The 27,415-nt window shown below is 41.6% G+C and overlaps 4 protein-coding genes across 4 annotated transcripts; all 4 read right to left on the bottom strand.

Annotated features, from left to right (window-relative positions):
• Positions 1-66: 66 nt before the first annotated feature.
• On the bottom strand, positions 67-3,251 carry LOC102116405 (protocadherin beta-18). The gene has a single exon (XM_015452022.4). The coding sequence runs from the start codon at positions 3,058-3,060 to the stop codon at positions 694-696; it is 2,367 nt and encodes a 788-aa protein (XP_015307508.3). The 5' UTR covers positions 3,061-3,251; the 3' UTR covers positions 67-693.
• A 5,568-nt stretch (positions 3,252-8,819) lies between these two features.
• On the bottom strand, positions 8,820-11,786 carry PCDHB14 (protocadherin beta 14). The gene has a single exon (XM_005558037.5). It carries the CDS (start codon positions 11,616-11,618, stop codon positions 9,222-9,224), a length of 2,397 nt encoding a protein of 798 aa, XP_005558094.3. The 5' UTR covers positions 11,619-11,786; the 3' UTR covers positions 8,820-9,221.
• A 180-nt stretch (positions 11,787-11,966) lies between these two features.
• PCDHB13 (protocadherin beta 13) lies at positions 11,967-20,953 on the bottom strand. Its single transcript, XM_015452020.3, has one exon. The coding sequence runs from the start codon at positions 20,758-20,760 to the stop codon at positions 18,364-18,366; it is 2,397 nt and encodes a 798-aa protein (XP_015307506.3). The 5' UTR covers positions 20,761-20,953; the 3' UTR covers positions 11,967-18,363.
• Positions 20,954-22,772: 1,819 nt separating this feature from the next.
• On the bottom strand, positions 22,773-26,175 carry PCDHB12 (protocadherin beta 12). Its single transcript, XM_015452021.3, has one exon. The coding sequence runs from the start codon at positions 25,984-25,986 to the stop codon at positions 23,599-23,601; it is 2,388 nt and encodes a 795-aa protein (XP_015307507.3). The 5' UTR covers positions 25,987-26,175; the 3' UTR covers positions 22,773-23,598.
• Between the last annotated feature and the right edge of the window lie 1,240 nt (positions 26,176-27,415).

Genomic DNA, 27,415 nt, shown 5'->3' with positions numbered 1-27,415 from the left:
AGTGATCGCCTGTCTTGGGTAGTATAGAGAAGTTCTCAGACAAGAAAGGAGCATGAGCTGGATATATACATCTTAATCCAAACAAGGTTTTGAATATATTTAAATAAAACAACATCTACTAGCATATATATGGTTCACACATAATTATGAAAAAAAAAAAAAAAAACCCTCAGTAGAGGAAAAATTCTCTGCAATGTTTGCCAGAAAAGTAGAATGAAAAAAGTAGAATGAAAAAAGTAGAATGAAAAAAAGAAACCTAAATTAGATAACATCTTAGAAACCAACCTAACCAGATAACAAGCAATTATGTTTTTGTTAATATCATGCATTTACTTCTATAATAATATTCTCAATCATATAAAAACTGCTTTGGTTAGAGGATCCACAGTCAGAACACTCAGAAAATAGGAATGAGCCCAGTGTGCAATTAAACTTGAAGGGAAAATAATGTGTATGTGAACATATTATTTGAGGTTGTATTTCAAAACAATGACTAAGTAAATTCCAGCTTTCAATTTTTTCACGATTAAAACAACAAAAAATAGTCTTAAATTCTTGTAACTTCTGAAAACTCTTGAATAAAATGCAGTTACCCAAAATGAAAAACTCTAAATAACAAAAAGATTTCAAAGAAATAGACTCATTCTAAAAGTTCTGCATCATAATCAGATCCCTAATTGAATTCCATGCCATTCAGAAAGGTGGGGCTTTCTCCATTTCGCTGTCCCGGGGCAGCAGATTGGGAATTATCGGCTTCAGGAACTTGAACTCATTTGTCCCGGAGCCTCCTGTCAGACACACCTCGTACTGGTAGCTCTGGGATAGGGTCCCGGTGCCGCTCACGTCCACCAGATGTCCTGGAAAGGGGCCCTCGGGCACCGAGCAGCGGCCCACCGAGGCCGCCCTGCTCCTCCTGCACAGCCGCACCGCTATGAACAGGAGCACCGACAAGAGGAAGAGCGACGACACCGAGGCCAACGCCACCACCAGGTAGATGGTGAGCGAGTCGGCCTGGGCCTGGGCCGGGGCCGCCTCTGGGAGAGGCAGGTAGGGCTGGGAGAAGCCGTCCACCAGGAACACGTGCAGCGTGGTGGTGGCCGAGCGCGGAGGCTCGCCATTGTCCTTGACCAGCACCACCAGCCTGTGCTTGGCCCCGTCGCGCTCGCTCAGCGGCCTGGCGGTGCGCACCTCGCCATTGTGCGCCCACACACCGAACAGCCCGGGCTCCGTGACCTTGAGCAACTGGTAGGACAGCCAGGCGTTCTGACCCGAGTCGCCGTCCACTGCCACCACCTTGGTCACCAGGTAGCCCGGCTGGGCCGCCCGGGGCACCAGCTCTGTGCAGGGCGCGGAGCCGTTCTGCAGCGGGTACAGCACGAAGGGCGAGTTGTCGTTGGCGTCCAGCACCAGCACGCGCACCAGCGCCTCGCTGCTCAGCGCCGGGGAGCCGCGGTCTGTGGCGCCCACGCGGAACTCGAACTCCTGCAGGGCCTCGTAGTCCAGCGACCTGAGGGCGAACAGGTGGCCACTGTCTGCGTTGATGGAGACCAGGGAGGGGAGGGGTAGGTGAGGGTCCTGGGACGGTAGCAGCGAGTAGGTGACCAGGGCGTTGGTGCCTGAGTCTCTGTCTGTGGCGCTGACGCTGCCGATGTGCAGGGCGGGGCTGTTGTTCTCGCGGACGAACAGAGTGTAGGAGGTTTGGGTGAAGGCGGGGGCGTTGTCATTGACGTCGGAGACCAGCACAGTTATGTTGTGCTCGGTTTTCAGCCTGGGTGTCCCCAAGTCGGTCACGGTGATGGTAATGTTATATTCATTTCTGATCTCTCTGTCCAGTGGGTGCTCTGTTACCAGAGAGTAAAAATTCTTGAAGGTAGGCTTCAAGACAAAGGGGAGGTTGTCCTGAATTGAGCAAACCATTCTCCCATTGTCTCCAGAGTCTTGGTCTCGTATGCTGAAGACAGCGACCACCATCTCAGGTGAAGAGTTTTCCGGTATGGGGCTGGTAAGAGATGTCATGGCTATTTCTGGCGGGTTGTCATTCACATCTACAACCCGAACTAAAATGTTTGATTTTCCAGAAAGGCTCCCACTGTCAATGGCCTGAATGTTTATGATGTAAGATTGAATAATCTCGAAATCTAGAGGTGCTTTTAAATAGACTTCGCCAGCAATTGGATGGATTTCAAATGTTTTCCGTACATCTCTGGAGACATGGGAAAATGAATAAGACAGTTCTCCATTTATTCCTGCATCTAAATCTGTAGCAGACACTTTGATGATCAAGGAGTCCAGAGGGCTGCTCTCAGGTACATGAACTTCATAGACTGGCTTCTCAAATTCAGGGGCATTGTCATTGACGTCCAGGACCACAACGTTAATCAGTGTAGTCCCAGACCTGGGCGGAGACCCGCCATCCACGGCTGTTAGCGTTAAACTAAGCTCAGACTCCTTTTCTCGATCCAGGGATTGGTCCAGTACCAACTCTGGATATTTTCTGCCCTCATCACTGTGTCGTAATTTAAGGTGGAAATAGGGATTGGGACTTATTGTATAGTTTTGAACACCATTCTTTCCCACATCCAAGTCCTGAGCACTATCTATTTGGAATACAGTTCCTAGAGTAGTACCTTCGGAGACTTTTAGAAGTATATGATTATTTAGGAACGTGGGAGTGTGATCATTTATGTCTTTGACCAAAAGCTCAGCCCGAAAAAATTGCAACGGATTTTCAAATAACACCTGGAAATGCAATATACAAGGCTCTGTGAGATCACAAAGTGCCTCCCGGTCCAGCTGCTCGTTTAAGAGCAAGTCGCCATTTTGTGGATCCAATCGCAAATAAGGTTTATAGTCGTCAAAGATGACTCTGGCGCCCCGTGCAACCAGGTCTTCCACATCCAAACCCATGTCTTTCACCACGTTGGCTATAAATGTGCCGACCTCCATTTCCTCTGCTGTGGAATAGCTCCAGGTCTCAGAACACACCAAAGACCCTCCCAGGAAAACAAAGAAAAGCAGCACTTGCCTTGTCCGCTGAGCTCTTCCCTTTCCCGGCTCCATGGCTTCTTAGCCAAACGTCTTTCTGGCGAAAACGTTTCAACTCAGTCTCTAGCAGCTGTTAAAGTTGCTCCTCTCACCTGTCAGCCTGGACCTTTGGGAATCTAGAAACTCGTAATCCTGTCGCGAAGGTGTTGATGGTGCCCTACCTTTTGAAAGCCTCTTTTCTTCTGGTTTCCCAGCGCTTTCAGTTCCCATGGTTAAGGGAAACCAGAGCATCTGCTGTTACAAAAAATTCACCATCTTATCCTGCAGCGCCACCATGCGACTCTGCAGACTTTCAGGTTTTAGATAAATTCCAATATGTTTCAGACAAAATATTAGTTTTTCTTGAGTGTTTGTCAATAAATTTAAATTATATTCTCCTCCTATATGCCTATTTTCCGAGTTGCATTTTTGTGATATGTGATGCTATTACCTTTCCATCATCAGCCACAATCTGCTACAGCTGTGGTATAGATGTAAGAAGCATATTTAAGATGTAGCCCCTGCCTCAAACGAGTTATGATCTCTCTGTGAAGACAATATATTAAACAACTAAAGATAGTGAAGAATACTCTCACATGTAATTGACTTAGTAGGCAAGAGATTTTTAGGAAAATTGGAAATGAGAATTAGAGGTCTTAGCTGTCTCCACAACTAGTCAGAAAAGAGGAATGAGATCATCTACTTGAAAATGAACCTGGTATACGAAAACAGTTGCTTTGGAAAGGTTGGACATTTTGAGCTGCATAAATGGTACCATTTATTTAGGGATACTCAGTAGGAGACTTAGCTGGCAGGAGTAGAAAATAAATGCTCAAAAGTAGTGAGTAAAGTAAAACATTTCTGGTTTTTAATGTAAGAGCAAGTCCAGTTAAACATTTTTTTAAATGTGAACAAATTAGACCTCAGTTTAGTTGTGAAACTGAATTTCATCATTTGCAGACCCAGGCTTTCCATAGGCACAATTCTAAGTATGTCTATCTATCTATTAATTAATTAGTTTAGCAGATAGTTATTGAGAATATACTTTGTGCAAGGAATGGTCATAAGTGTTCGAGATAGAATGGTAAACAGACATAGTTTCTGCCACGCAAGAGGGAGACGGAAAAATGACCATATATTTTAAATAGAACACAATGAATGTCATGATAAAGAAAGTTCATGCTACTACAAGGGCATAGATGATGGTTATCTAACCAGAATTTGGAAATACAAGACAAATTTTTCTGGAGAAAGTATATTCTAAAGTGATACATTAAAAATCAGTAGGAGTACTTTAAACAAAAATTGGTTATGGGGTAAAATTTTTCAGGAAAACTAAAAACAAGATTGTGCAAATCCAAATAAAGAGAAATATTTGGAAGAAATAAAATAAAATCAATATGGCTAAGGCATAGATCAAGAGGAGAGAAATGGTAAGAGTTGAAATTGGAAAGATAAGAAAATATTTTGTAACTATGTCAAGGAATTTGGACTTTACGTCAGTAGAAATGTAGGGTTATTAAAGGGATTATAATTAAAACAGAAAAGTGACATGATTATGTTTCTACTTTTTAAAAACATTATCCTGTTTCAGAGTTGAGAATAAATTAGAGAGGAATAAGATTAAAGGTGAGAGATTGATTACAAATGGTTGCAATAATACAAGTAAGAGAAAACATTGGCCTCAACTAGAAATGCAGTGAAGGGGTTGTATTAGAATGATAAAACAATAGGGTATATGGTGATAAACATAGAAGGAGTGGGTTAGAAAGGCATGAAGGTAAATGTACTTTGTCTTCAGGCTTAGGCAACTGAGTGACTGTTGGTTCTATTAACTAATAAACACAGAAAGAGCAGAAGAAAGAGGAACAGATATGGAACTGGAGAAGGTATATTTAGTTTTGAGGAAGGGAACAATTTTAACTTAAAACTGTTGAGTTTGAGCATCCATATAGATAGTTATATAAATTAGCTTCTATTACATAAATGTAGTTGAGGAAAGACATTTGGGCTATAGAGTCACATTTGGGATTTATTGGCATAAATGGTGATTAAATCTCTTCAAGAAAGATAATACATTGCAGATTAAAAGAAGTATATTTGAATTTGTGACTTCAGACATGACGTAGTTTTCAGAGACTACCATCTCCAGAGAGAGGCCATGATTATAGGTGACTAGGTTAGAGTAGAAGTGAGTGTCATTAGAGATGAAGAAGGCTAGAAACAGAAGTAGGTCAAACTCTTGGACTCAGAATTGTTGCAAGGGATGGGCAAAGAAGAAAATTAAAAGAAGTCACATTTAAGAGATGAAATGCCTTTACACTACTTCTTTCTTATCATCTGGAATAATTTAAAATTAAACTGATACCAAGTTGATTTCATACTCTCATTTAATGGCTCTTACATGCAAAGATCATTTAGGTAGAAAGGTTTGCTAACTTCCTTCAGTACACTAAAGATACCTTTCTATTATTTTCCATTGCTACTGTTGAGAAACATGGAGCATAGCTGTCAGTCTGTCATGTGTTTGAGGGTTCAATGTCCTCTTCCCATGGCTTTTGAAAAAAAGATTTCTCTCTTTCTTTGGTTTTCTGAGCTTTCAATATAATGTTTCTAGATATGAATATCTTTTAAAATTTATCCTGTTAGGTTTATTTAGGTCTCTTAAATCTGCTTATTGATGGTTTCATCAATTTTGAAGAATTCAAATTATTATTTCTTTAACTATTGCTTCTGATACAATTTTTCTCTTATCTCCTTGGGTTCTGGTTAAATATATGTTAAGCTTTTTTACTTTGTCCTCTGTTTCTAATATTCTCTTCTGTATTTTTCATCTTATCAACTTCATGACCTACATATTGGATAAATTATATCCTTGTCTATCTTTCTATTCAGTAATTATTTGTTTAGCTGTATCTAATTTTCTATTAAATTTTCTAGTTGGTTTAAAATTTTGATCATTATAGTTTTTCATTTCTAGGAGTTCTATTTGTTCTCTTATCTGTCAAATTTTACAGTATTTTTCCTTGTACACCTTCAAATTTAACTTTTATTTCAATTAAATTACCTAGCATATTATAGACTGTGTCTGATAATTACAATATTTGAAATGCTTACAAGTTTATTTTTATGTTCCTTTTCTCTGCTGGCTGTCACTCATAGTGTCATGTTCCCTTGTGTATGCACTTATCTTCGACTGTTTATGTTAAGAACATAAAAAACTAGTTGTACGAATGATTTGAGGTTTAGAGTGAATAAACATTCAAACATTCAAAACTGTAAGAAGTCACATTCACATTCACTATAAGAAGTCAGATTTCATTAAAGATCTGCATTTGATTCTATCAGTTCCTGGAGCACTACCTGTCAATGATCACCTTAAATCAAGTTTAAGGCTAAAAATCAAGTTAAAGGCTAAAAATCAAGTTCAAGGCTGAAATTCCCCACAACGGCTCATGCATTTCCAGTTTACTCTCACTCCAAGGGTTTGGCTCTTAGGGGTCCATGCTTATTAACAGAGGTTCAAGTTTTCCAGGATTCCCCAGGAAAAAGTAGATTTTGGACTTGTTTATCTCCCTGGGTTTCCTTTTAACATTAACTCTAACCTGACAATGTATTAATGTCTTAATAGCTAATTGTTTTCAGTGAAATCATTGTGCTACATAATTTTTATCATCCTTGTTAAAAATGTGAAGTCTCAGGGATATTGTTGCAACTAAAAATTACAAGTAAACTCTTAGCTTTCATGTTCTATGGGCAACTGATTATTTTGGAAGGCAACAGAAATAATACGTATTTTTAAACAACTTCAGCTGATCAATACTAAATCAATTCTACAATGACATAATGAATTTAAACAATCTCTTGGAAGAGACAACTGCCATTTACATTGGTATTCATTCTCACTTCTTTCTATACCCCTTGTTCCTCTATATATACATAAATAGCTTTCCTATATTCTCTCTTCTCTCCCTTCATAATGTGTATTAATATATTTGCATATTTCTATAAATATAAGATATTGTGTATATCACTGTACTGTAAATCTTTGTCTCTTTTTTCTTTTAAAACATTTGAGATTTATTCATGTGATTACATGTCTAGCTAACTCCTTTTGATCACTGCATAATAATCCTTCACTAACATATTACACATTTTATCAATTGCTTTACTGATAGATATGCAAGTGGAGTCCTATTCTTCATTTTCCCAAGATGAATATTCTTATATACATCATTTTGTAAAGCTCTGTAAGAGTTTTCTGGCTTATACACTCCAATAAAATTGCTGAATTGTGGAGTACATATATATATTAAATTTTACTAAATACTATCAGAAAGGTCTCTAAATAGGCTGTACATGTGATTTCCTATTATTCCACTTGATATTACCCAAATCTCTCATCTTTACTAATTTTAGTGTATGTTTCACCAACTAAAAGGGTTGAACTTCATTTAAAGCTATTTTCAGACTTTCTGTTTTCCCTTTTTTTGAATTTCCTTTTCCTTTGTCTTGAAAAATCCTATTGTGTCTCTGGCTTTGTTGTTGTTGATTTGCAAGAGTTATTTGAATAATGTAAATATTAATCTTGTCAGTTAAAATACTGCAGGTGGCTTCTCACTGTCATCTTTTAGTTTGTCTGTGCTATCATTTAATTTTGAGGCAGTAATATTCATCAGTTTGTATTGTTCTTTTTTGTACTTTAAAGCCTTGTTAAGAAATCCAAACCCAAACTAATATGATATGAATATTTTTTACCTAGATTTATTTTGTCTCTTCCAATTCAAATATTTCAAATTCACTAACAGTTTGAATCTTCATTTCAATTTCTTACGAAGTTCTTGCTTTGTACTCATCTGATGGAAGGCTATTTTACCCAGGATAAGACCCTAAATTATTTTCTGCTTTAGAAATAAACAATACAAGATTTAAGCTAGTAAATAGGGTGTATTTAAAGAAAACTAGGCTGGGCGTAATGGCTCATGCCTGTAATCCTAGCACTTTGGGAGGCCAAAGCAGGTGGATCACTTGAGTTCAGGAGTTCCAGACTAGCCTGGGCCACATGGCAAAACTCCATCTCTACCACATATACAAAAATTTAGCTGGGCGTCATGGCGGGTGCCTGTAGTTCGAGCTATTTAGTAGGCTGAAGCAGGAGGATTTCTTGAGCCCAGGATGTCAAGGCTGCAGTGAGCCAAGGTCCTGCCACTACACTCTAGCCTGGGCAACAAAGTGAGACTTTATCTCAAAAAACAAAGACAAAAGACTAGCTAAGGTGGGCAGATCTCTTGAGCCAAGGAGTTCCAGACCAGACTGGAAAACATGGCAATATTCCGTCTGTACAAAAAAATTACAAAAGAATTAGCCGGGCTATGGTCGCCTGTGCCACTGGTCCCAGCTACTCAGGAGTCTGAGGCAGGAGAATCACCTGAACCCAGGAAGTCAAGGCTGCAGTGAGCCATGACAGTGCCACTGCATTCCAGCCAGGGCAATGGAATGAGACCCTGTCTCAAAAAACATAAATAAATAAAATTAAATTAAGAAAACTAAAGAGTGACAGCAAAGCCCAGAGCATTATAAGACTCTTCCTCCACAACAGGATTATCAACAAAAGTAGTTACAGAAAAAATTACTTAAGAAATTAATAATTTCCAATGTGACCACTTAAGTTTCATCATAAAGTAAATATTTGAAAAACTTATAAGGTTCTCCAGAACTGAAAATGGAGGGATAGCATCTTTTTTATCCTTTTTAAAGAACATTTTCAGAGAGAATAGTGTGATAAATGCACTATATTTTCGACCCAGATTCAGCAACACTTTTTATTTTTACTTTATGTTTTGATGGTGTCTAGATTTAAGTTACATATATAATGACATTAGCTCTTAATACTTTAGTTTGCATCTCCAAATAATTGAGAACATTGTCTTACATAACGATACCATTATCACAGCAAAAATAGCAATAACTCCATTAATATAACATTTTGACCAAATAAATGAAAAACCAGAAAACACAGATTACATTTCCATGTCATTATAGCCACTAATAAAGATTTTTAAAGAAACTGTGAGAAAAACAAGAGCTATAATCATGCATGCAACTACAATACAACCAAAAATCCACAAAAGATTATGCAAAAAGTACCATCAGCTTGCAAAAAATAACTAAAAATTAGAAATTTAAAATAAATTGTTTTATTCTATGTTAAATCCAAAGCTATTTCGAAAGTTCTCAATTTCCCCCATATTCTTACCAGTGTCATGAACTTGAAAATTGGGGATAATCGGCTTCAGAAATTTGAACTCATTTGTCCCGTAACCTCCTGTCAGACACACCTCGTACTGGTAGCTCTGGGATAGGGTCCCGGTGCCGCTCACGTCCACCAGATGTCCTGGAAAGGGGCCCTTGGGCACCGAGCAGCGACCCACCGAGGCAGCTCTGCTCCTCCTGAACAGCCGCACCGCCACGAACAGGAGCACCGACAAGAGGAACAGCGACGACACTGAGGCCAATGCCACTACCAGGTAGACGGTGAGCGAGTCGGCCTGGGCCTGGGCGGGGACCGCCTCAGGGAGAGGCAGGTAGGGCTGCGAGAAGCCGTCCACCAGTAGCACGTGCAGCGTGGCGGTGGCCGAGCGCGGAGGCTCGCCATTGTCCTTGACCAGCACCACCAGCCTATGCCTGGCCGCCTCACGTTCGCTCAGCAGCCTGGCGGTGCGCACCTCGCCATTGTGCGCCCACACACCGAACAGCCCGGGCTCCGTGGCCTTGAGTAGCTGGTACGACAGCCAGGCGTTCTGGCCCGAGTCGCCGTCCACCGCCACCACCTTGGTCACCAGGTAGCCCGGCTCGGCCGTCCGGGGCACCAGCTCGGTGCAGGGAGCGGAGCCGTTCTGCAGAGGGTACAGCACGAAAGGCGAGTTGTCGTTGGCATCCAGCACCAGCACGCGCACCAGCGCCTCGCTGCTCAGCGCCGGGGAGCCGCGGTCTGTGGCGCCCACGCGGAACTCGAACTCCTGCAAGGCCTCGTAGTCCAGCGAGCGGAGGGCGAACAGGTGGCCGTTGTCTGTGTTGATGGAGACCAGGGAGGAGAGGGGCAGGTGCGGGTCCTGGGACGGCAGCAGCGAGTAGGTGACCAGGGCGTTGGTGCCTGAGTCTCTGTCTGTGGCGCTGACGCTGCCGATGTGCAGGGCGGGGCTGTTGTTCTCGCGGACGAACAGGGTGTAGGAGGTTCTGGTGAAGGCGGGAGCGTTGTCATTGACGTCGGAGACCAGCACGGTTATGTTGTACTCGGTTTTCAGCCTGGGGGTCCCCAAGTCTGTGACGGTGATCGTGATGTTGTACTCTGCTTGGCTCTCTCTGTCCAGTGCTTTTTCAGAAACTAGAGTGAAAAAGTTCTTGAAGGTCGGTTTCAGGAAAAAGGGGAGGTTATCTTGAATAGAGCAAATCATCCTCCCATTGTCTCCAGAGTCTTGGTCTACTACACTAAAAAGAGCTACTAGAGTCTCTGAGGCATTCTCTGGAATTCTCTTTGTAATCGATGATATGGTCACTTCTGGTGGATTGTCGTTTATATCCATAACTTTAACTAGAAGGGTGCATTTTCCTGAAAGACCCCCACCATCTGTTGCCTGAATATTTATAGTGTAGGACTGTATCACTTCAAAATCCAGGGGTGATCTCAAATTAACTTCCCCAGATATTGGATTAATTTCAAATGTTTTACGAATATCTTCTGATGCATGGAAAAATGTGTAAGATATTTTCCCATAGTTTCCTGCATCCAGATCCTTAGCTGAGATGGTGACAATCCAGGAGCCAATGGGTCTATCCTCGGGGACTTGCACCTCATAGAGACTCTGAGGAAACTCAGGGGCATTATCATTGATGTCCAACACCTTAATGAGAACCAAAGTTGTCCCAGACTTGGGCGGGGATCCACCATCCAGTGCTGTGAGTGTTAATCTGAGTTCAGCTTCCTGTTCATAATCTAAAGCTCTATCTAGGACCAGCTCTGGGTATATCTTTCTGTCACTACTGTCTGGAATTTTAATGTGGAAGTGAGAATTGGGGCTAATTGTGTAGTTTTGGAGACTGTTGCTTCCGACATCCAAATCTTGAGCACTCTCCATTAGGAATGTAGTTCCAATAGTGGTACCTTCTGATATTTTAATAAGTATTTCCTTGTCTAGGAATGTAGGGGAGTGATCATTTATGTCTTTGACATGCAGCTCAACCCGAAAAAACTGTAAAGGGTTTTCCAAAACCACCTGAAAATGCAGCACACAGGGCTCGGTGGAGCCACACAGCTCATCTCGGTCTAGTTTCTCATTTAGGAGCAAATCCCCAGTCAGCAAATCAAGGTGCAAATACTTTTTATTATCATCAGACACTACCCGGGCTTCACGTGAAGACAGCTCCTCCACCCCCAGCCCTAGGTCCCTCGCTAGATTAGCCACAAATGAGCCAATTTCTGTTTCCTCTGCCACAGAATAGTGTGCAGATTCAGTATCTGCCCGAGACAATCCCAGCAAAACAAGGAATATTAGAACTTGCCTTTTTCGTAGATCGAGTGACCCTCTGATCTCCATGGTTCCTTTAGGCAACCTCTTGTGGAAAAATTGAAGCTCAGCCCTAATTTTGGAAGCTGAAGCTCTGGTTTTTAATAGGAACCCCCTGGACAGTGTATCCTCCAGCAGCTCTGTAGGCAAAGCTCCTTTAATGCCTGTCTTTTCAGTGGGTTGGATGCTTTCTGTTCTGAATAGCGAAGCTCACTGTGCCAGCCTATGTACAGTTTTCGTCTTATCCTGTAGCGCCACCATGTGTCTCTATGCTTTTCTTTTTTTTCTTTTTCTTTTTTTTTTCATTAAAAAGTTTTCCTCTTTGAAAAAGTAAATCATAAATACATCCGGAACATTCAAAACAAATCCCAGACAACATTTTTTTTTTACCTTTAAATACTTTACTAAGTATTTCTAATAGATAAGGCATTCTAAAAGATAATTGCAACATAACGTTCACAATCAACAACTTGAGCAATAATTCCTCGATGTAATTTATCCTGCATTTGGTTTTCCCCAGTTCTCTCCAAAACGTCCTTTGCTGATGGTTTGTTTGAATTTGAATCCAGAAAATGTCTATACACTGCATTATCACTGTTTTGAATGCTCGACACTAAAGGATCTGTTAAAATATTCTGAACTGAAGAAATAATTTTTTATTTAAGTCATTTCTTGAGTAATTACAAATATATTCTCTCTTTCACTCTTGTAAATACTTGTTGTCAATCATAGTAATGTCATTACTTTTTTCACTTTCATATTTTGAAAATACAAAGAAGGACATGGCACAAATAAGCTAGAGATAATCCTTGCTCTTATGGAGCTCACAAGCTAGAAAAATTGGCAGACAAGTAAATGAAGTATGTCATAATGTATGCATTTGTAAAAAGTAATATAGAAATATCTAGAAAGGGCTTCTTGTACCTATGGGCTGCATACTTTAGTGCTTAGGAATATGGGATCTGGAACCAAATTATCAATATTAGAATCCTGGTTATGTAACTCACTATAAGCTTGGGCAAGTTATAGATATCTTTGTTTCCTCACCTGTAAAATGGGGTAATAATAATATTTGCCTCCCATGATTATTATCATAGGCATCTAGTGAATTAATATTTACCAAGTGGTTTGTAAGTGCTGGTTAAGTGTCTGTCAAAAATAAAATAATTAAGATCTAAATAGGACTTGGGACATCAGTGAAAGCTTTCCTGACGTAATGAATAATACATTGTGATCTGAAGGAACTAGCCAGGAGAAGGAGGAATATTTCAGATGGGCATTTTGAGGAACACAGAGAAGTGAAGTATGCCTTGGACTTTAAAAACTGTGGAAAGGGAGGGTCTAATAATGAAATTAGGGTTGAAAGCAGGGTGAGAATGTGAATCATTATACAGGTCATATCATGCGTTCTTGCATTTATCCTAAATGTAATTCAAGTACAAAGATGGGTTTTAAATGTCTGATTAACATGATCACATCTGCATTTAAAAAATCAGTTTGGCTGAAGTATGGAGAATTAATTTCAGGGGGAATGACTGGAGAATCAAGGAGATCAGATAAGAGATGATGGTAGTCTGGAAGAGGATAATGCCAGTGCGGATACAGAGAAGAGGGATGAGTAGAAAGGTATGAGGAGATGAAATATTTTCAACTGTTGGTTGATAGGTTGCATGGGGAGAAAAAGGGGAAAGACTCAGAGATGATATCACACCTCCGGACTGGGAAACTCGATGACTAGTGGTGTCATTTGCTAGGACAGGGAATGCTAAAAAAACATGATTGGGGTGCAAAAAGATGAAGTGTCAGTTTTGAACATGCTGATATTGAGGTAAGCGCCTGTAGGATGTGTGTTTGTGTGTTTGTGGTGTGTGTGTGTATGTGTGTGTGTGTGTGTGTGTTTGCCTATAACCAAAGCATAGGAAATAAACCTGGGCTGACGATATGAACTTTGGGATTCATCAGTATATATGTGTATATATATATATGGTGATTGAAACCATGAATGCTCTAGGATAACCAAGCAGAAGTGTGTCAAATAAGTATAGAAGAGGCTTGGCACAGAAGTCTGAGAAACATCTTCATTTAGAGGAGACAGGGCAAGAAGCATATCTGAAAAGATAAAGAAGGCTCAGAGTTCAAAACCATGAAATCAAAAGCAAATAGCATTTTAAGGAGACGAGGAAGATCGACAGCTGCAAATGCCTCAGAAAAGTCAAGAAAAATAAGCATGACAATTATCCATTGGACTTAAAAAGATGGTCATTGTGGAGGATTCTGATAGATGTCTGACAAAATCTGTTTTCCCTTGCTTCTATAGTAATAGAACTGTACCCAGGTATGTGGCCATGAAGGTAGATTGTGCATCCCAGCCTCTCCTGTATTTGAGTGTGGCCAAGTGAATTAAGTTCTCACAGATGGATTGTGAGCAGAATTTCTGTCTGCCTCTTCCAGTTATAGAACAAAAGTCATCTGAATGACTCTTTCTTCCAAGCGAGCTAGAACCCAGATGTGGCAGTGACCCAGATGTGGCAGTGACCCAGCTACACCCATGCAGATTGTATTGCCATAGGGAATGTTGAAGAAATTACTTGAAAGAAAATTTCGTTTTGCAAGGACTGTGAGGATCAAAGCTGCCTTACCTACCTAATAATTTTTACATTGGTACTGTCATGTGAAAAAGAGTGACATGTTTACAAGCCACTGTTTCATTGCATCACGTTGGTTCCACAGTATAATCTTACTTAACTTATATGGAAATCTTTGATAACCTTTGCAACAGCAGTTTCAGTAGAATGGTTGTGATGAAAATTAGATTGTACTTTGGTGCAAAGTGAGAGGGATGAGGAAGAAAAAATAAAGTAGACCACTCTTTCGACAATTTTTTTTTTGAGACAGGGTCTCTATCTGTCACCCAGGCTCACTGGCTCACTGCAGCCAGGCTCTCAAGATATTTGTAAAGAATGAAAAGGTTGTAAAAGGAATAAGAAATACATTGGTATCTGGAGAAGAATTCACTCAGAGGATATTTTAAAGACTAGAGAAACTTGAATATACTTAAAATGCCAATGTGTAATGTTCAGTAGGGAAGGAGAAAATTAAGATACAGAAGGGATAATGCAGGTCCCCTAGAAAAGTTGTTAAAGATGGGATCCAGGCAATGTGTGAAGGGATTGGATTTAGACCAGTGGGAGGGACCTCAGCAGGTGAAAAATATAGATACAGATGCTGTTAAAGCTGTGGAGTAGGGGACAGGAAAATGAATTTCTAGCTGATGGATTCTATTTTCTCAATAAGGTATTAGGCAAGTTCATCTGATAAAACAGGGTATGCAAGTGGTAGGGTAAGAAGTTTAAAGTAAGATAAGTAGGTTTAAAGTAGTTGTTGTGGAGAATAGAAAATAAAGCTCGTTAGAAAAATTATAAAAGGAGTTTTTGGTCTCAGAAGCCCAATTAGGTTTGAATATTATACATTTATAGTGGCAGTGGTATTGCTAATTTTGTAAGTTTGGTCTTATAGAGTGCAGCACCCCATGTGTAAGAGAGGAGGAAGACTATATTCATCTGGGCTGGAGTTTCATCAGGTGGTTTGAGTGAAGGAAAATTGAACAAGGGAATTGAGAATACGGGCATGAGAGTAACTGTGAACGGTAAGCCAGGAAATCAACTGGTTAGGAAGGAAATTAAAACAGGAGCATTTGATAGGTAGTATCAGCATCATGGAATGGAGCTCCTGATAAGGTTAAAGACAAGACATGATAGGAACAGCAGAATGAGAAGGTTATAGGCATAGACAATTGTGCTCTCACAGGGAGATAGCTGAAATTATTATATCATATGACAGTTTCTTGGTGGGGAAAAGTACAATATGTAGCCAAGGCGTTAATGACTGAATAATAGGAGTAGAGGTAAAGACTTAGGGACTGAGAGGTCAAGTTGTTAGATTAATCAGTGGGCCCAGGAGTGTTGGCAGAACTTGAAATAGAAAGATAAAGAGAACAATGTGTTTGTAAGATAAAATGTCCTATGTCCCTTTTCCCCCATACTTTTGCCTATTTCCAAAAACGCACAAACAAAACAAAACAAAACAAAAAACAAACAAACAAACAAAAAACACCTGTTTTTTTTTGTAAGTGTTTTCAAGAGAATCCATTCTCTAAGGCTGGACCATCTCTTGTGTCTCTATTTTCTGTGTCCTTTAACCCCCTCTAGATATAAAATTATGTTCTAAGTTACTTACAACCTATAGTTCTTTCATATAAAATTGGCTGATACAGCTTGATTCCTATGCACTGTTTTAAGTATAACTATAAATGAGGTCTTTGAACTATAAGAGCAAAATTCGTTTTTAGCAATACATTCTAGGAGAATTCGTTGGTTATATGTATCTCGGCATTTAAGTTCCTGAATGCCTGGTCACTCTTCATTAGAGCCAGGAAACTCATAGTTCTTTTTATAAAGAGAGGAGTCCTGCTGCTCATCTATCTAGAAAAACTGGAAGTAATAGGACAAGTACTTGGCCCTTTTCTCCACTGTTGCACCTGCTAGATTTTCTGTCTGAGCTGTTCGAACTATTCTTTCCCCCTCCACCAGTAGATGTGAGAAGATCACAGGGAAGCTGCTAGAATAAATCCCACCTTTGGAGGCCAGGAGTTCAAGACCAGCCTGGGCAACATAATGAGAACCCATCTCTACAAAAATCTTTTTAAAAACCTGGGGGTGGTGGCATGTGCCTGTGGTCCCAGCTACTTGGGAGGCTGCAGCAGGAGGATTGCTTGAGCCCAGGAGCTCAAGGATTCAGTGAGCCATGATTGCACCCCTGCACTCCAGCCTAGGTGACTGAGACTCTGTCTCTAAAAAATAAACAAAGAAAGAAAACAGAAAAAAAGAAAAGAATAATTACTCAGTCGACACAGTTCAACAGAACTGGTAGTGAAATCTTAGCAAGAAGTATAAACACTAGGTTGTCTTAGATATGCCATAAAAAGAGATTACTCTCCTTGGCATTATCAACTGACTAATACCCAGTCCCTCTACAATGTTAAGATAAAATTTTAAAATATTTTCAAGAAGCAGTTGAGGCCAGGTGCTCACACCTGTAATCACAGCACTTTGGGAGGCTGAGGCAGGCAGATTGCTTGAGCTTAGGAGTTGGAGACCAGTCTGGGCAATATGATGAAACCTTGTCTCCACTAAAAATGCAAAAATTAGTGGGTGTGGTGGCCTGCGCCTATAGTCCTGCGTACTAGGGAGGCTGAGGTGGGAGGATTGCTTGAGCCCGGGAGGTGGAGGTTGCAGTGAGTGGAGATCGCACCGCTGCACTCCAGTGTGGGTGACAGAACAGGACCCTGTCTCAAAAAATAAAATAAGAGAAGCAATTGAGTCTAGTCTGTGGCACTGAAAGTAGTCATTTTACTCATCCCCATGAATTTCCTCTTTCCCATGCTTGCTCCGTCTCTTTCATACACACACTTTTTTTGCCTCTATACTTTTACTCATTTTGTTATCCTACATTTTTCTCCCACAACATAGACTTTAGATTTGTTGATAAAAGTCATGGAAAATCTCCTCCAACCTTGAAGTCTTTTTCTTGCACAGTGTGTCAGATCCTTAAAGGGTAGAGTGGTTTAACATGAGACAAAACTACTCCTCTACAATGGTTTGAATTTTTTTTTTTTTTAAATTAGAACCCTAAAGGACTCTTTTGATACTATCAATGTTCAACATCTGGTATACTTCTATATGTCTGAGAAAAGTGGTTTTCAAACTTTGGGTTACTACCCATTAGTATACCATTAAATAAACTTAGTGGATCATGACCACATCTGAAAATTGAATAGAATGAAATATATAGGTAATTTCAAATTATATCATAAAAAGACTAAGCATTGTTCACAAGCATTTCTTTCTATTTTGTGTGTTTCAAAATATGTAAAATATAATCTTAACTATTGGTTGCAGTAGAAAAGAGTCTGAAAAGTAGTTTCTGGTGTATATACATTAAATTCTATGATATTACAGGCAAAAAAATTTACACGTTAGCACACAACTCCAATTTATGCTATACGAATTATTTGGACACATGCATCTGCATTTGACTAGATTGCATTAAAGCTTTGGTACATTAATTTAAAAATTGTAACTTCATATTCCCAGATTCTGTGAGGGGCCACAATATTAACGTGCCTGCACGATCCTCTCCAGGATGAATGAGGAAAGGATACTGAGAAACTGGTCTTCTGACCCTTTCGAATCAAGTGATAACACTTACAGTTGTATCATAGAATATAGGTTTCCTGGTTTATTTTTGAAAGCAAAAAGCATAGTTAAAGGTTAACTAAAAATGCACTGGATTAAAAAAAAAGAAAAATTATATATCTGAATACCAATCATTATTTTAAGGCTGAAAAAAAGAGAAATGAAGAAATGCTGGAAAATGTGAATCCCTTCCAAATTGCTCTATTTAATTTTACCATAAGCATAACAGTGGGTGAAGTTGAACTAAAGATAGGGGCATGAAAAAAAATGTGATTTGGTATTGCTCTTTAGGGAGGCAAATTAATTACAATTTAAGACCATCTAGGTTAAAGAATGAATTGCCATCTTTTAAGAACCGGGAATAAAAGTGAATGTTCACTTAATAGCAAAGGGAGAAAGAACATGAGAAAAATCAAGAGTAAATCAGTACAGTTTTAAATACACACAAATTGGGGGAAATAAACATTGGCATAGAAATGCCATAAAGTAAAATACCTATGGAATATAAAAGTCGACTATGGTCACTGAATATTGAACCCAAAGTCATTGGAGAAGGTAGCATTTCCCTGTATTTCTTTCCCAGGGCACTGGGGAGGGAAGTCGGGGATAATAGGCTTCAGGAACTTGAACTCATTTGTCCCTGAGCCTCCTGCCAGACACACCTCATACTGGTAACTCTGGGATAAGGTCCCGGTGCCGCTCACGTCCACCAGATGCCCTCGAAAGGGGCCCTTGGGCACCGAGCAGCGACCCACCGAGGCCGCCCTGCTCCTCCTGCACAGCCGCACCGCCACGAACAGGAGCACCGACAAGAGGAACAGCGACGACACCGAGGCCAACGCCACCACCAGGTAGACGGTGAGCGAGTCGTCCTGGGCTTGGGCCGGGGTCGCCCCTGGGAGAGGCAGGTAGGGCTGGGAGAAGCCGTCCACCAGGAGCACGTGCAGCGTGGCGGTGGCCGAGCGCGGAGGCTCGCCATTGTCCTTGACCAGCACCACCAGCCTGTGCTTGGCCGCGTCGCGCTCGCTCAGCAGCCTGGCGGTGCGCACCTCGCCATTGTGCGCCCGCACACCGAACAGCCCGAGCTCCGTGGCCTTGAGCAACTGGTACGACAGCCAGGCGTTCTGACCCGAGTCGCCGTCCACCGCCACCACCTTGGTCACCAGGTAGCCCGGCTCGGCCGCCCGGGGCACCAGCTCGATACATGGAGCAGAGCCGTTCTGCGGCGGGTACAGCACGAAAGGCGAGTTGTCGTTGGCGTCCAGCACCAGCACGCGCACCAGTGCCTCGCTGCTCAGCGCCGGGGAGCCGCGGTCTGAAGCGCCCACGCGGAACTCGAACCCCTGCAGGGCCTCGTAGTCCAGAGACCTGAGGGCGAACAGGTGGCCGTTGTCCGCGTTGATGGAGACCAAGGAGGTGAGGGACAGGTGCGCGTCCTGGGGCGGCAGCAGCGAGTAGGTGACCTGGGCGTTGGTGCCTGAGTCTCTGTCTGTGGCGCTGACGCTGCCGATGTGCAGGGCGGGGCTGTTGTTCTCGCGGACGAACAGGGTATAGGAGGTTTGGGTGAAGGCGGGGGCGTTGTCATTGACATCGGCGACCAGCACGGTTATATTGAGCTGTGTTTTCAGCATAGGGGTCCCCAAGTCAGTGACTGTGATAGTGATGTTGTATTCCCCTCTGCTTTCTCTGTCTAGTGGTCTCTCCGTTAGCAGGGTATAAAAGTTTTCCGCGGATTTCAGGAGGAAGGGTAGATCCTCCTGAATGGAGCAACTTATTTCCCCATTTTCTCCTGAATCAAGATCTGAAACACTGAAAAGTGCAACCACAGTTTCAGGCGCGTTCTCAGGTATTGGGCTGGTAAATGCAGACATGGTAACTTCTGGGGCATGGTCATTCACATCCATCACTTGAATCAGAACGGTGCATTTTCCAGAAAAGGTTCCAGCGTCTCTTGCCTCAATATTGACTTCGAAGGACTGAAGTTTTTCGAAATCGAGTTGTTTTTTTAGTTCAATTTCTCCTGTCAAGGAATCGACCTTAAAAGTTTTGCTTATCTCATCTGAAGCTTGGAAAAGTGAATAGGAAATCTCTCCGTTGACTCCTGTGTCTACATCCGTGGCAGAGACCTTGACAACCAGGAAGCCTATTGGACTGTCCTCAGAGATCTGCACCCTATAGAAAGGCTGCTCAAATTCAGGGGCATTATCGTTGACATCCAGGACTTCAATGTAGACCTGAGCAGTGCCAGATCTGGGCGGAGAGCCACCATCCAGTGCTGTGAGTGTTAACCTGAGTTCCGCTTCTGCCTCTCGGTCCAGCGCTTTGTCCAGCACCAGCTCTGGATATTTCCTGCCATCACTGCGTTTGCGGGTGAGGACCCGAAAATAGGAGTTGGGGCTGATGATATAGTTCTCAATATTGTTTTGGCCTACATCTAAGTCTTCAGCATTCTTCAGAGGAAACGTAGTCCCAGGAGGACTGCTCTCTGACACTTTCACCAACATTTCTTTGTCCAGAAATACTGGAGAGTGGTCGTTTATGTCTATTACCTGTAGTTCAGCTTGAAAAAACTCAAAGGGACTCTCTAGCAACACTTGGAAATGTAGCGCACAGGGCTCTGTGTGACCACACAGATCCTCACGGTCCAATTTCTCATTGAGCAACAAATCCCCGGTCTTCTGATTGAGCTGCAAATGTAGTTTGTTCCCTCTGGAAACAACCCTAACCCCCCGCCTGGAGAATTCCCTCTGCTCCAGACCCAAGTCCTTTGCTAAATTGGTGACAAAGGAGCTGCCCTCTGTTTCCTCCACCACAGAATAGCGTCTAGGTTCCGCCGCGCCCGCCAGAGAGAAGCCCAAAAGGAGAAAGTGAAAAAGGACTTGCCTTTGTCTGCAAATGAGCTTCCCGCTGGCCTCCATTGTTCTTGGTGGGTTCAGCTTCCTGGGAGGACGGTTCTGTGGGACTGTAAAGTCCCCAGTATCTGAGGCTGTGGTTATTCCACAGATACCTCAGAAATATTGCAGAGAATAGTCCTCTTCAGAGGACCCAGCCGTCTTCTCTTTGGCATCCAAGCTTCCCGTGGGCTTCCAGGTTCTGCTGCTTTTGCCGGTTAATGGAGCTGCAGCTGAGGTTCTGGTTTGTACCTTCTTATCCTGCAGCGCCACCACGCGTCCTTACAGAATGTTACATTTTGTGAGATGATAATAGATGTAATATTCCCAACTCTGCCTGTATGTACCCTGGGACTATGTAAGGTTACAACACCACCGTTAATATCGCCGGACCTTACTGAGCAGACAACTGCCCGAAGGAGAAATTACATTAGTCTTTTAACAATGCTAACTGAGTTTTGGGCAAAAAGGAAATATTTAGGTAACAGTCTAGCTTGGCAAAAAGAATATATGCAGAAAATTTCAAATATAATTGTAGTTAACATAGTTAACTTTTAGATGTTTACACTTTTATTTCCATAAACCATAGGAATAATTAGTAGCTGTGAACCTCGAACAAATTATTTCACCTCTCTGCTTTAGTTTGCTCGTCTGTGAAATGAGGATAATAATAGCACCTACCACATAGGGCTGTTGTGAATTCCCCACCTTACACATGAGGAATCTGATGCAAAGAGAGATTAACCTTAAAAATAAACTATATACCAAGTATAAAGCAATTTGATGCCATCAAGTAGCTGAATCTTGGTGGCATAAATCCATCATAAGTCTAGCATAAATCCATTACTATAACTAGAAAAACACCTCAAAATTCAAATGGTAGAAGAATACAGGAGCATGACTATCTCAGGTAGAGAAGTTATGTCCAATAATGAAGGGAAATGAACAAGGAAAAGCTGGAGAGTTTGTCTAAACAGAGACAATATGTGTAACAGCAGTGGTGATTTTGTTTCTGGGAAGGATGTCCTTTTTTGTTACCTGCACTTCCAACAGCATCAATTAAAAGAAATTATTTTGAAATTTTTCAAATCTCATAGAAGAGAGGAGTGTAATGAACCTCCAAGGACTCAGTACTAGCTTCAACAATTATCAATGTTTTCCCATAATTCTTGACTCTATCCCTTCAACATTTTCACATCCCAGACAAACTGAATTTTCACCCACAAATACGTCATTATATATTTCTTTAAATGCATCATGATTTTAAATGACTCTAAAAATACCCTTAAGTACAATGCCATTATCATACCTAAAAAATAAGTTAATATTATTTAATACCCATCTATATTCAAACTTTTCCAAGTTTTTCAAAGTCATTGCTGTTGTTTCAATCAAGATCCAAACAAGATCCACACATTGTATTTGATTGCTAGACCTCTTGAGATTTTTCTTTGTGTAAACTTCACTCCTCTTATTTCTAATGCCATTTATTTGTCAGAGAAATTGGATAATTTTACCCTGAGATCATGAAAGCAATTTTAGATTTTACTACTGTGAGTTTTTTGTCCTTAGGTTCTATCCCACCAGTGATATGCAGTAATACTAGCTTTCTTAGAGTTACCAGCACTAGTTTATAATATATTCAGAACACAACTATGCCAAAATTACCTATTTTAAAAATAAGAATCAGTTACATATTTTTAAACAAATAATGCTTCTCCTTAACTCCCTAGAATTTCCAAAAACTTAATGATCATCTATATTTCTCTTTGATATTACACATTTAAAACTATTCTTTTTCTTAAGTTTTCCTGATTCAGCAGTGCCATACAGGTAATAGAAAACTGTTAAAAACAAATTCTCAAATCAGGAAAATGTATTACAAATGTAAGTATGGGTGACTCTGAAAATATACAACAATGTGAAGAAAATAATTAACTAATAATGCAATCAAAATTATGTACTATTCCTAATCAGGACCATTAATCATTTCTGTGAAATGGAAGTTATATGTTCAGGACACAACGAGAAGGCACAGGTTGCTCTTTCAATTTTGTTTTTTACTTGAGATTTAGACAGATCACAGCATTAGTAATAATAGCTGAAAATTTACCCAGAAAAGCAAGATTATTGGTTTATGAGAAAATGAAATCATAGATAAAGATTATTTCTAAATAAAGATTGAACAGTAGTATGAATGTGATAAAAACATTTCTTCTCTTTAGTTAGGCAGAAACTTGCCAGGTGATATCTAATGACAGAAAACAGTATGGAATTGGAGCAAAGCCACTGACTCAGAGTCAGACAGATCCAGGATGGATGCTCAGTTTTGTCACTTATTAGTTAGTGGACCTTGGTGATCTTACTGAGTCTCTGAGACCATCTATTTGGTTATTCCTAAAATACCATGCCACATATGTTTCTTCTAAGATTAAAAGTGTGAAAATAGTGTATGATCCATAAAACGAGTGTTTTAAAAAAATAAGGTCTAAAAAGGTACATTACAATCTATGCTTCTGAAACTAAGGTAGTATACTCCAACAGCATTCTAATCAACTCAGAAAACGAAAGTCATGGTAAATATTGAAAACAATGGAAAGCAATTTAAAATATCTCAAACAAGACTTACCATTTAATAGACTTTATATTAAGCATAATTGTTTGACATAAAACATTACACATATACATTTCATGCTTTGTGAAGGGTTCTTGATACTAAATCTGGATCCTTTCCTATGTAAAGAAATTTCTTGACTTAAAGAGTACATATTTGAAGTGACCAAAAATACTACTTTACGGGCACCTCACAATAAATTCCTAATTATAAATGTATTCATAAACACAGGATTTATTTTTCATTCTTTATCAGAAAACCAAATTATTCTGAAATGGGGGGTTTTCTTCAACTTCCCTACGTGTGCTGTGGAGTAGGAAGTTGGGGATAATTGGTTTCAGAAATTTGAACTCATTTGTCCCGGAGCCTCCAGTCACACACACCTCATACTGGTAGCTCTGGGACAGGGTCCCGGTGCCGCTCACGTCCACCAGATGTCCTGGAAAGGGGCCCTCGGGCACCGAGCAGCGACCCACAGAGGCCGCCCTGCTCCTCCTGCACAGCCGCACCGCCACGAACAGGAGCACCGACAAGAGGAACAGCGACGACACCGAGGCCAACGCCACTACCAGGTAGATGGTGAGCGAGTCGGCCTGGGCCTGGGCCGGGGCCGCCTCTGGGAGAGGCAGATAGGGCTGGGAGAAGCCGTCCACCAGGAGCAAGTGCAGCGTGGTGGTGGCCGAGCGCGGAGGCTCGCCATTGTCCTTGACTAGCACCACTAGCCTGTGCTTGGTCGCGTCGCGCTCGCTCAGCAGCCTGGCGGTGCGCACCTCGCCATTGTGCGCCCACACGCCGAACAGCCCGGGCTCCGTGGCCTTGAGCAGCTGGTACGACAGCCAGGCGTTCTGGCCCGAGTCGCCGTCCACCGCCACCACCTTGGTCACCAGGTAGCCAGGCTCGGCCGCCCGGGGCACCAGCTCTGTGCAGGGCGCGGAGCCGTTCTGCAGCGGGTACAGCACGAAGGGCGAGTTGTCGTTGGCGTCCAGCACCAGCACGCGCACCAGCGCCTCGCTGCTCAGCGCCGGGGACCCGCGGTCTGCGGCGCCCACGCGGAACTCGAAGGCCTGCAGGGTCTCGTAGTCCAGCGACCGGAGGGCGAACAGGTGGCCGTTGTCTGTGTTGATGGAGACCAGGGAGGCGAGGGGCAAGTGCGGGTCCTGGGGCGGCAGCAGCGAGTAGGTGACCTGGGCGTTGGTGCCTGAGTCTCTGTCTGTGGCGCTGACGCTGCCGATGTGCAGGGCGGGGCTGTTGTTCTCGCGGACGAACAGGGTGTAGGAGGTTTGGGTGAAGGCGGGGGCGTTGTCATTGACGTCGGAGACCAGCACGGTTATGTTGTACTCGGTTTTCAGCCTGGGTGTCCCCAAGTCGGTGACGGTGATGGTAATGTTGTACTCGGCTCTGCTCTCTCTGTCCAGTGGTCTCTCTGTTTCCAAAGTGTAGTAATTATTTACGGAAGATTTTAGCACGAATGGGAGGTCTTCCGGGACAGAACAAACTATCTTTCCGTTGTCCCCAGAGTCTCTGTCTCGTATCCTGAAAACCATAACCACGGTCTCTGGTGTGCTTTCTGGGATTGGACTGGTAATTGATGACACAGTGATTTCAGGAGCATTGTCATTTACATCCATCACCTGAATTCTGACTGTAGATTTTCCAAAAAGTCCTCCCCCATCTGTGGCTTGAATGATTATTGAGTATGATTCAATCGTTTCAAAATCCAAAGGTGCTGTTAAAGTAATGTCTCCAGACTTTTGATTAATTTCAAACGTCTTGCGAATATCTTCTGAGGCATGGGAAAAGGTATAGGATAGTTCACTGTTTGTTCCAGAGTCTAAATCCCAAGCCAAGACTGTCACAACCAGCGAGCCAAGGGTGCTATTCTCCGGAATCTTCACCTCATAAAAAGCCTGCTCAAACTCAGGGAAGTTGTCATTAATATCTACAACCACCACCCTGACTAAGGCAGTTCCGGACCTGGGAGGGGACCCGCCATCCAGAGCAGTGAGGATGAAACTGAGCTCCGGGCGCTCTTCATAATCCAGCGCCTTGTCCAGAACTAACTCAGGGTATTTCCTATTATCTGGATTGACTCTTATTTTAATGTGGAAATGAGAGTTCGGATTTATTGTGTAGCTTTTTACAGCATTGATTCCTACATCTAAATCCTTCGCACTTTCAAGCAAGAACACAGTACCAAGAGGACTGTTCTCTGGGATTTCTAAGAGCATTTCTTTCTCCAAGAAGATGGGAGAGTGATCATTTATATCCCTGACCTGGAGTTCAATTTGTAAAAATTCCGTGGGGTTTTTCATTAACACTTGGAAATACAGCACACAAGGCTCATTGGAGCCACAGAGCTCCTCCCTGTCTAGCATTTCGCTCAGGAGCAAATCCCCAGTGTTTGTATCCAGCTGCAAACACTCTTTGTTATCATTAGAAACCACCTGAGCCCCCCGTGAAGACAGCTCAATCACCTGCAGTCCCAGGGTCTTTGCCAAATTTCCTACAAAGCTCCCACTCTGCAATTCCTCCATCACCAAAAAACTCCCAGTTTCAGAGACCGCCTGAGACATTCCCAGCAAAACAAAGAAAAGCAGGACTTGCCTTATCTGCAGAATGCCTGCCCCTCCGTTTTCCATAGCTTCTTTTCCAAAACTCCAAAATCTTCTTGCAGAATTGCCTCAGCACCACTTCGCAGTTGTGGGAAACGTGCCTCTGATCTGTCTACCAAATCATCGGAAGCCTAAAGATTTTAACCTTGTTGAATGGCTTCTAGGTTGTCCCTGAAAGGATTGTTCTTTCTGTCTTCCCAGTTCTCTCCGTGTACTGGATAACAGCGTCTACAACATCGTCCAGGGTAATTTTTTTCTTGGTATTATCCTGCAGCGCCACCACGCGACTCCACAGATTTTCACAGTTTGATGAACACTACCTAAATTTTATTTACGTAAATGTCCTCCAGAAGCAAATATTGCATTTAAATAATTCCTTCTGTTTAAGTAATTAAAAATATATTATATCTTCCTTAATAATCGTTTTATATTCTTTATAGTTTGTGATGATGTTTGTATTTGTTTTAAAGCATTTATTCAGTGTCTTTCCCCACTCTCCTCACAACCAAATGTGCTCGATTGTGGTGAATACAGATACAAGATGTGATCCCTGGTCCCCAGGAATTCGTAGTATATCTGAGACAATTGTAAGCCTGAAACAAGCAGGGCATAACTAATTGTTGAGCTGAATGAAACTCTATTACTACTTGGCTTTCCTTACATGGTAAGGGAAAGGGAAGGTGATCTCAAAAGTCCTTTCTGAAGTTATGAAACTGCATTAACCTTGTGATGAGGCAAATTTAGGTCATTATGACAGCATAAAAAGGCATTTCCATAGATTTCCTTAATAGCAATGAATTGTGAACAGGTAGAAAATGAAGCAAGAGATTGGGGTGGAACATATTATGTAAACCTATCATTTAGTTTCAGTTTTTCATAATTTACAAAAAATTGATAAGTACACAAGCACGAGCAAGTTAGTTTCATTTAAAGTAGACTCTAATTCCTAAAGCTGGCTTGCCCCAGGTTCCCAAAATTTATTGTAGTCCCAACTGTAGCTATCTGTTTTCTCTTTCAGCCCAGGAAGAGAAAATAAGAGTCTATCCCTAAACATAGAACAAAAACCTAACTTTCACTCTGATTAGACCAAGTAAGATCATGTGCCTGTGACTGAAGCAATCATTGTTTCAAGAGGTATAGAATTATACTTGGAGATTTTAGCCCTAGAATCTAAAGACCCATCTCTGGCCATTACTTTGTTTTAATCCTGTCTGGGACCACCTCTTAAGCTTGGGATGGTTTCAGTCCTAGCCAAAGTAAATCACTGGTACATAACGAGGGAGATTGTTTGGAATAGATGCTAAGGGCTCATCAGTGATGTTCACTATAGAAAGTCTTAACGTGCGCTAAGAATGGATGGAAGAAGAATCCAATAAGTCTGGATTTTAAAATGTTAAATTCAATTAATATTCTTAAAAATGTAAGCTGGATACATGATTTAAATAGTAATTGGTAC

Source organism: Macaca fascicularis, chromosome 6 (assembly GCF_037993035.2).
Source record: "Macaca fascicularis isolate 582-1 chromosome 6, T2T-MFA8v1.1".
NCBI lineage: Eukaryota > Metazoa > Chordata > Mammalia > Primates > Cercopithecidae > Macaca > Macaca fascicularis.
The sequence above is the reverse complement of the archived record's forward strand: the minus strand, read 5'-3'. Positions and strand labels throughout refer to the sequence as shown.

Coding starts and splice junctions, on each gene's coding strand:
- PCDHB14 (XM_005558037.5), bottom strand. CDS start 11,618: ATGGAGATCAGAGGGTCACTCGATCTACGAAAAAGGCAAGTTCTAATA.
- PCDHB13 (XM_015452020.3), bottom strand. CDS start 20,760: ATGGAGGCCAGCGGGAAGCTCATTTGCAGACAAAGGCAAGTCCTTTTT.
- PCDHB12 (XM_015452021.3), bottom strand. CDS start 25,986: ATGGAAAACGGAGGGGCAGGCATTCTGCAGATAAGGCAAGTCCTGCTT.
- LOC102116405 (XM_015452022.4), bottom strand. CDS start 3,060: ATGGAGCCGGGAAAGGGAAGAGCTCAGCGGACAAGGCAAGTGCTGCTT.